Raw genomic sequence first — 8,642 nt, 5'->3', positions numbered from 1 at the left:
ACGCAGTATAAATACACAGTACACAGTATAAATACACAGGTCACAGTATAAATACACAGTACACAGAATAAATACACAGTACACAGTATAAATACACAGGTCGCAGTATAAATACACAGTACGCAGTATAAATACACAGTACACAGTATAAATACACAGGTCACAGTATAAATACACAGTACACAGAATAAATACACAGTACACAGTATAAATACACAGGTCGCAGTATAAATACACAGTACGCAGAATAAATACACAGTACACAGTATAAATACACAGGTCGCAGTATAAATACACAGTACGCAGAATAAATACACAGTACACAGTATAAATTCACAGGTCGCAGTATAAATACACAGTACACAGTATAAATACACATGTCGCAGTATAAATACACAGTACGCAGTATAAATACACAGTACACAGTATAAATACACAGGTCACAGTATAAATACACAGTACACAGAATAAATACACAGTACACAGTATAAATACACAGGTCGCAGTATAAATACACAGTACGCAGTATAAATACACAGTACACAGTATAAATACACAGCACGCAGTATAAATACACAGCACGCCGTATAAATACACAGTACGCAGTATAAATACACAGCACACAGTATAAATACACAGTACACAGTATAAATACACAATACGCAGTATAAATACACAGCACGCAGTATAAATACACAGTACACAGTATAAATTCACAGCACACAGTATAAATACACAGCAAGCAGTATAAATACACAGGTCGCAGTATAAATACACAGTACACAGTATAAATACATAATACGCAGTATAAATACACAGTACACAGTATAAATACACAGGTCGCAGTATAAATACACAGTATGCAGAATAAATACACAGTACACAGTATAAATACACAGGTCGCAGTATAAATACACAGTACACAGTATAAATACACAGTACACAGTATAAATACACAGTACGCAGTATAAATACACAGTACGCAGTATAAATACACAGGCCGCAGTATAAATACACAGTACACAGTATAAATACACAGTTCGCAGTATAAATACACAGTACGCAGTATAAATACACAGTACACAGTATAAATACACAGTTCGCAGTATAAATACACAGTTTGCAGTATAAATACACAGTACACAGTATAAATACACAGTTTTCAGTATAAATACATAAATACAGCTTACAAAGATTAACATTGTGATTAATATCAGATGTGTAGCTGCTGGGAGAAATAACACATCTCATTAATGAGGAAAACATGACATTACCTGCACCAGCAGCTGAGACAATCCATTAAGAGAGCTGGGCCCAATTATGCACCTCAGTGTAACTTAATTGATTATTTAAATCTCTCGACAATTATTACTTCTGTGCTATTATTAAAAAAAATATATAGATAATGTTTACATCTCTACATGCATTTTGGTAAGAGGCTTGTGCATTGGCTTTTAAAGTCAACTGTTAAAGCCGATTAGCAGCTGATCCTGCCATCATCAGAAACGGACGCAGCTTCACGTGACACTTCAGAGGAAAGGATGTCTCATTTCTTTTAAAACATATTTCCTTGTTTCCTCTCTCCTTCCACGGTTTTCTTGTGCCTCTCCATGAATTCTCCGTGGGAGGGACTAAGACGCAAGGAAAAGACGTGTGAGGGAAACGTGGATGCATTTCAGGGAATTGGGTTATTCCCCTGGTTGCTACGTTTTTATACAGTCAGACCACATGCTGTTATTAGCTGGTAGCTTCACAGCCACTGTTCAAAGGTTGACCCTCAGAAATGTCCTGAACACAGTAGTAACAGAGTTCAGGGTCTCTGCAGATACAGATACATGTAGTGGGTGATAAGTGATGATTGAGAAGGATTCATTTATACCCTGTTTTTTTTGTTTTGTTTGTGTTTAAGGAAAAGTCTGCATGTAATGTCTTGTTGAACTTACATTACCACTCTTGTTCTTAATTTGTTCTTTGTCGTATCATTCCTAGGTGGTTTCCTCCTGGCAAACACTCCTTTTACTTCAAAGCCTGGTTATATGGGTAGGCTTCATGGTCCTTTATTACCGGGGAACTACAAATACTGTGTGAGGTTCTACTACCTGCTTCATGGATTTAGGAAAGTAGACAACGCTCTGGTTCTTTACATCTATGACGAGAACAATGTGGCCCAGGAGAAGGTGTGGAGCCTGGCTGACACTTCCAGGGCTGTGTGGACTGAGGTGGAGATCACCTACATGAAGCCAATGCTTTCCAAGGTATAATGCACTACATGGATGACCCATGGGGAGGTTGATGTTTTTGAATGACCTGAATGGAAGAATGGAAAGACAGGCCAATGGATGGATGGATGGATGAGAGATGAGTAAAGGGAATGATGACTGGACTGTAATGATGACTGGAATAATAGTTGAGTAGCAGTATTCAGTCTTTTTTTCTCTGTTTCACAGTTAGTGTTTGTCAGCATATGTAGGAACTTCTGGGATTGTGGCCTAGTAGCTATCGATGACATCACTGTGAGGCTGGGCGACTGTCAAATCACAGCAGGTAAAACACTCACAAAGAAATGTGCCCACAATTATTGTGGATGTCACCTTGAACTTCTATATTACTAGATTGTTTTCTTAGATCAGGTCACTATAACACAAGAAAATCTACTACCAGAATGGACATATGAATAACTGAACCACAGGCCACCAAGGGCTCTGAATGATCTAAGAAACTAAGTAATTCTCTAAATGCAGTATCCCTGCCAGCCTGGAGCCTCACCAGTATGCTTTCAGGACCAACAGATCCACAGAGGGTGTCATATCTACTGCCCTTCACTCTTCACACACTAGGAGAATAAGAAGAGCTACATCAGGATGCTGTTTGTTTACTTCAGCTCAGCATTCAACACAATCTCACTATGAAGCTGATAGGAAGACTAAACTCTCTAGAGTACCACACTCTGCAACTGGATATTGGACTTTCTCACAAGCAGACCCCAGAGAGTTTGGATTGCTAGTCGCACCTCCTCCGCGTTAGTGCTCTGCACGATGCTCCCGAGGGGCGGTTCACACTGTACACCCGTGACTGCTTCCAGGCATCACGACAACTCTATTGTGAAGTATGCGGATGACACCACCATCATTGGCCACATTATAAACATGATGAGGGTTCATATTGGGAGCAGAGTGGTGCACAGAGATCAACCTACTACTCAAAGTCAGCAAAACCAAGCAGCTGATTGTTGATTTTAGAAAGAAGGGGACAAATACACACCTCTGTCTACATCAGTGAAGCTGAGGTGGAGCAGTTGAGCAGTTATAGGTTCCTTGGAATTACCGTCACTGAAAACCTTCCTCAGTCATCACACATCACCACCCTGGTAAAAAGAAAAAGATTTACAAGAAAAGGCTCTGCTTTCTATGGAAATTTAGGAATGCTACAGTCCTGAGCAAGAATCTGGTTTTACAGAGGAGCAATAGAAAGCATCCTGATTCAATCTCACAAACTGGCATGGTTCATCACAGCCCAGGACAGGAAGGCTCTACAGCGGGTGATTAAAACCACCCAGAACATCACTGGTACCATCTATAGAGCATCAGTGACATCAGTGAAGTGAGATGTCTTCACAGAGCCCAAAGGACACTGAAAGACAACACCCACCCAGCCACAGTCTGTTCACCCTGCTGCCATCTGACAACAGATACAGTATCTGCTGCTGTACCACCAGACTACAGAGCAGCTTCACTCCCCAGGCCGTGGGGCCGTTGATTCATCATAAACACTCCATTTTCTGAAGTAGATGGAGCACAAAGGACTCAAACATAGTTTTGTTTTTTAAACCCTTTTGATTTAAAAAAAAATACAATACATTTTTCTCGTAACCTTGTATAATCTGGCTACATTCTTTCAATTCATCCCATCCCAGTGTAGTGGCATCTCCACATCAACCTTCTGCACTCTGAGCTGCTGGACCAGCTGCTCTGTCCTCGTCACTCTCTCTGGACTTACCCATCTCTTTATCATTTCATATACATTTCTGTAATTCAACCTAACGACTGTAATATTATAACCAAATAATCAATAGACAGTTTATAAGGATGAGCTGTGGCCAAGTACATGTTTTAGATCAAGATCACTGTGTTATTGCCTCTTCTTTGAATATGGTGATCCCATAGAAATCCCACCCCTGACCTGTGCCGGCTAGGCTCTCCTCTCCAAGAAGGATGCTTCAGTTTGAATGAAATCTGCTCTAAATCTAATTCCCAGAGTGACCTTGTCCACCTTAAGCATCGACTGCGTGTTTTCACCACAGGCTCCCTCCCAGGCCAGTGCAACTTTGAAAGTGGAGTGTGTGGCTACATCCAGGACAGGAAAGAAGACAAAGCAGACTGGCTGCGAGTCCAGGGACACACTCCCACCTCCTATACAGGACCCAGAGGAGACCACACTACTGGGGTGGGTGAGTAATTTCTCATTCATTGCTTTATTCATTCATTCAGAGTTTCTACAGCCACACCATGGCTGACTGTGTGTGTGTGTGTGTGTGTGTGTGTGTGTGTGTTTAAATTGTGACCCACTTTGACAATCATTTATTTACATATGTTGATGAAGGTCATGGTAATTACATTTTTTTAAATTAATTTCTATTAATTAATGAATGTATTTATATAATGCTGTTGAGGATGCTCTGTTCACTTTGTTCTCCTTTACAAAGTGTTCTTTTTGTGTTGTCTTTTGTACAACTGCAGTAACAAGTCTCCACTGGGATCAATAGTTCTGCACTGTGTTCTTCATTGTTTTGTCGACTGTGTACCCAATCCAGGTTACTTCATGTACATTGAAGCGTCGCTCATGCGTCCGGGCCACAAAGCTCGGCTGCTGACCTCTGACCTGCGGGGCTCCTCGTCCCCTCAGTGTCTGATCTTCTACTACCACATGTATGGATCTGGCACCGGGATACTGAGCGTGCTCCTGCGTCACGGCAGCAGAGAGCGCAACACGATGCTGTGGAGACGGCGAGGTGAGCAGAGCATCAGCTGGATGAGAGCGATGGTGGACTACAAGTGTGATGTCCGACACCAGGTATGTCAGTGTGTAGATTATAGTCTACACATTATAGTGTTTTAAGTAAACACCATAAAACACTAAACAACTGCTGGTGGCTTCGCTTTTCTCCACTCATCATTACATTTACATTTACACGTGCATCATTAAAAGCGCACACCTACAGCAGTAAGAAGTAAGTGTTGCACCGGCTAGCCTTATGGGACTGAGGTATGTTTGTGATGGCTAATTTGCTTGTGTTTATATGACTAGAATTCAAAAGAGTTGTTTATTTATGTATTAGACTAAACAAAGCTTGTAAAACTAGCTGCTCATCCATTTCCCTGTTGGCCAGCGAGTCGCCGTCTGTGCAGTCAGGCATTGCACATTTGTATTTTGGAGGGAGGCCTGAAGGGAGAGCGTGGCATTGTTTTGGTTGGATTCTCGTCCATTTAGCTATAAAATCCCTAAAAGGGCACCCTTTGTTTCTTCCACATTAAAAAAAATCAAGAATATATGAATATGCAATTGTTTTTCATTTCACAAGTTTAACTGCTGGACAAAGTGTATATGCCACAGAGTTTTGCTTAACATGGTCTCATACGTTGTTTCCTGCAGATTATATTTGAGGCCATCCGAGGCCCATCACTACGAAGTGATATCGCTATTGATGACATCAGTTTTAAAAGGGGACCATGTGAAGGTTAGTATAATACACAATCTAATAAGCCTTCCCATTTTACTCCAAAATGCTGGTGTGTCTCTATTGTTACTCACTGTCACCTCTCCCTCAAACATACACATTATTACTGTTAACAAGCACAAAATCTTAATTATTTTTCTCTGTAATGATTTAGATATTTGTATAATGTCAGTGTTTAAGCAATTCTATATACATTGTTTTATGAGTGGAATTATAATCTCTGCGTTGTCTTGTCCTCCTCTTCAGATCCTGGTGACATCACTCCATACTCTGGTTTCTCAGAGTATTTCAATGAGATTGTGAACTGAGGCTGGCGGAGAATCTTTCTGTATAAATGCTTGGTAGTTTTTCAGAGTTGGGCTGGGTGGCTTTCAGAAGTATGAATGTGAATAATCGACCAAGACAATTTACAAAGTTGTATTGCAAAGCTAATGTTGCTGGCAGGACCTCCACCATACTGTACTGCTGTCTTTCTTCACTTCCCAGTCCAGCAATTTTAATGTTTGTGCTTTAATCCTTCTCTGATCATAGTGCAAAATAATGGAGTTGTATTACGGAAATTATGTATGGAAATTATTATCCAGTTACATCTCACAACAGTCACACCTCATTCTCATGACACTCAGTGACACTGTTTGTGTTAAGCCCTGTTGACACTATGCACAAAAAGTTGTACACATATTCACAAATATGACATTAATGTCAAGGAAAATAGCTTTTTCAGTCATTTTCATTCACAGCTCAGGTATGGTGAGCTACAGTAATATAGGAATGCACACAAATAGAAATGCCTCTCTGGGAAGATTGACTCCTGAAAGGAAACACCATCTATAAGATTATTCCTCTAAAGCCTGATAATCACTTACATCTTAAGAGTGTTAGTATAAGACAAGTTTATAAGTGCACATTCTAGGGAGAAAATAAAAAAAAGGATGTTCTCATAGTGACGGTCTCAAATAAAGGCCTGTTTCTCTTTGCGGTCCTGTTAAATAAAGGCACCAGCAACTGTACTACTACACAATACTAAATCTGCAGTGTTGTACAAAATTACAAAAAACAAGGGAATAATAGCTCAGGATCTGATGGCATCCAAGGACAGGCATTTGAATTAATGGGCAAATCCCATGAAAAGACCAAAGCCAACAGTGTGTTAGTCTGTCTCTCTATACCTTCTGATTTCTTTTAAAAACACTGTGGCTCATTGATGTATTTTTCATAGTTTTGGACAACAGTGGAGTTCTATGGCAGAGAGAAAGGATGTATCAGGTTTTGGATACACACACATTACTTGTTTTTAAGGAGATCTTTTGACATGAAGAGAAATATAGAACATTGCAGAGCTGGACCTATATGGCACACATGATTTTCAGTCAGAAACTCATGAATTGGATGTTTGATGAGTTGATTCCATCCCAAAGAGGGACACATAAAAGCAACTTAAAAGACAGATAGACAACTTCTTAGCTCAGGGAGGTCATGGCTCATCCTCATCGGGCTTTAAGAGTGACAACTGGAAAACTGTTATGGAATAAAAAAAAAAGGGAACAAATATTTGTGCACTTTGGTGCACAGTGGCACTGGGCCTTGACTAGTAGTTTGTTGGGAGGAAACAAAATACACAAAGCACACATGGACACAACACCATGAAAACATTAAGAATCTGCAATATGGGTGAGCGATCTCGCCAAAAGACTAATGTCCCTATCTATTTAATCATAATCACAATTAAACATTTAAACTGCAATCTTTTTTTCACAATTTTGAATTTCCCTATAGACTTCAGCCATCTGCACCATTCAAACACAATATTGTATTAAAAGGGTTTTTTTCCCCCGTGTTGCAATACGTCACTCAAGAAAGAGCCGCATGAAGTCATTTGTCCAACCAGCCATCTAGTCGGCTGAATCACTCACTATTATTATTAGATTATTCATATAGCACAGATGAGCTTGTCAATAAAATTATGTGAAGTTTGGAAACAGAAGTGTACATTAAATATCAAGATCTCTCAGAGTCGTCTGAAAAGTAGATTGTGAAAACTTTCAATGACACGACTGCAAAATAATCCTTTGGGGCAATTCCGTCTGTCATAGTCATGTTCGCTAAAAGTGCTTGTTTTTGCCACCGACAGGCTGAGGTTGTTATTGTAAATGTCTGAGAATGTGACGGAAATGGTTTGAAAGTCTCACCCTGTAATCTCAAAGTGAGTGATTACAGTTGTTGCCTCATTTAGATCAAAATCAGTTAAATAGTCAGCCATGTCCGTGGAAATGATTCCTGCTGGCAGTTGCTCTGGGTAAATTTCAAACTCCTCTCTCCAACTCTGACTCACATTTCCGCCGTCTCGGCTCACCGGTGCCAGCAACAATGATAGTGTGCCTGTACACACCACAAATATCCCACGAGTAGTACGACCAAACTCAAGCGGCAAACATAGTCGTTGTTATAGTCATCTTCCTGCAACATCTCACATGTCGTGAGACTTGTGTTTCTGGTTACAAACGGGAGCTTTATATTGAACTAAAAGGTCTCTGTAGGAATCGTTTCCTTAATGTTGACACTCTGAACAGAATCAGCCTGTCAGTGGCAAAAACATGCATTTTAGTGAATGGAGCTGCCCCTCACGATTACATTGCAGCCGCATCGTGGTCGCCAGCTTTGGCGATCTACTGGACTGATTACAAAACTTTTGGTCAGCATGTCAATATAGGGTTTAAAAATACCAGAATTTCCCTTTAAGAAATAAGCTCTTAAAGGTCTTGAAACCCTGTGTTTGTAATAATTCTGTAACTTAGGCTTTCACTGTTGCACTGTTTGTTCATTAGTTCTGTTCTGTATATATTTGTTTCTTGTATGAGATATTTGAATTAGAAATGCTTTAAGAGATGGCGATGCTTCACTATGGACA

The 8,642-nt window shown here is 40.1% G+C and overlaps 1 protein-coding gene across 1 annotated transcript in view; it reads left to right on the top strand.

The window, feature by feature from the left end:
• Window positions 1-6,443, top strand: part of mamdc2a (MAM domain containing 2a) — a 39,973-nt gene extending 33,530 nt beyond the window's left edge. The window contains exons 9-14 of the mRNA XM_073466901.1: window positions 1,990-2,255; window positions 2,448-2,544; window positions 4,301-4,447; window positions 4,811-5,070; window positions 5,650-5,734; window positions 5,981-6,443. Of these exons, the coding sequence (XP_073323002.1) occupies window positions 1,990-2,255; window positions 2,448-2,544; window positions 4,301-4,447; window positions 4,811-5,070; window positions 5,650-5,734; window positions 5,981-6,042 (917 nt within the window). The 3' untranslated portion in view covers window positions 6,043-6,443. The remainder of the gene's footprint in view (window positions 1-1,989; window positions 2,256-2,447; window positions 2,545-4,300; window positions 4,448-4,810; window positions 5,071-5,649; window positions 5,735-5,980) is intronic.
• The last annotated feature ends 2,199 nt before the right edge of the window (window positions 6,444-8,642 follow it).

Source organism: Pagrus major, chromosome 5 (genome assembly GCF_040436345.1).
Source record: "Pagrus major chromosome 5, Pma_NU_1.0".
Taxonomy (NCBI): domain Eukaryota; kingdom Metazoa; phylum Chordata; class Actinopteri; order Spariformes; family Sparidae; genus Pagrus; species Pagrus major.
This window is presented reverse-complemented; position numbering and strand designations above follow the sequence as displayed.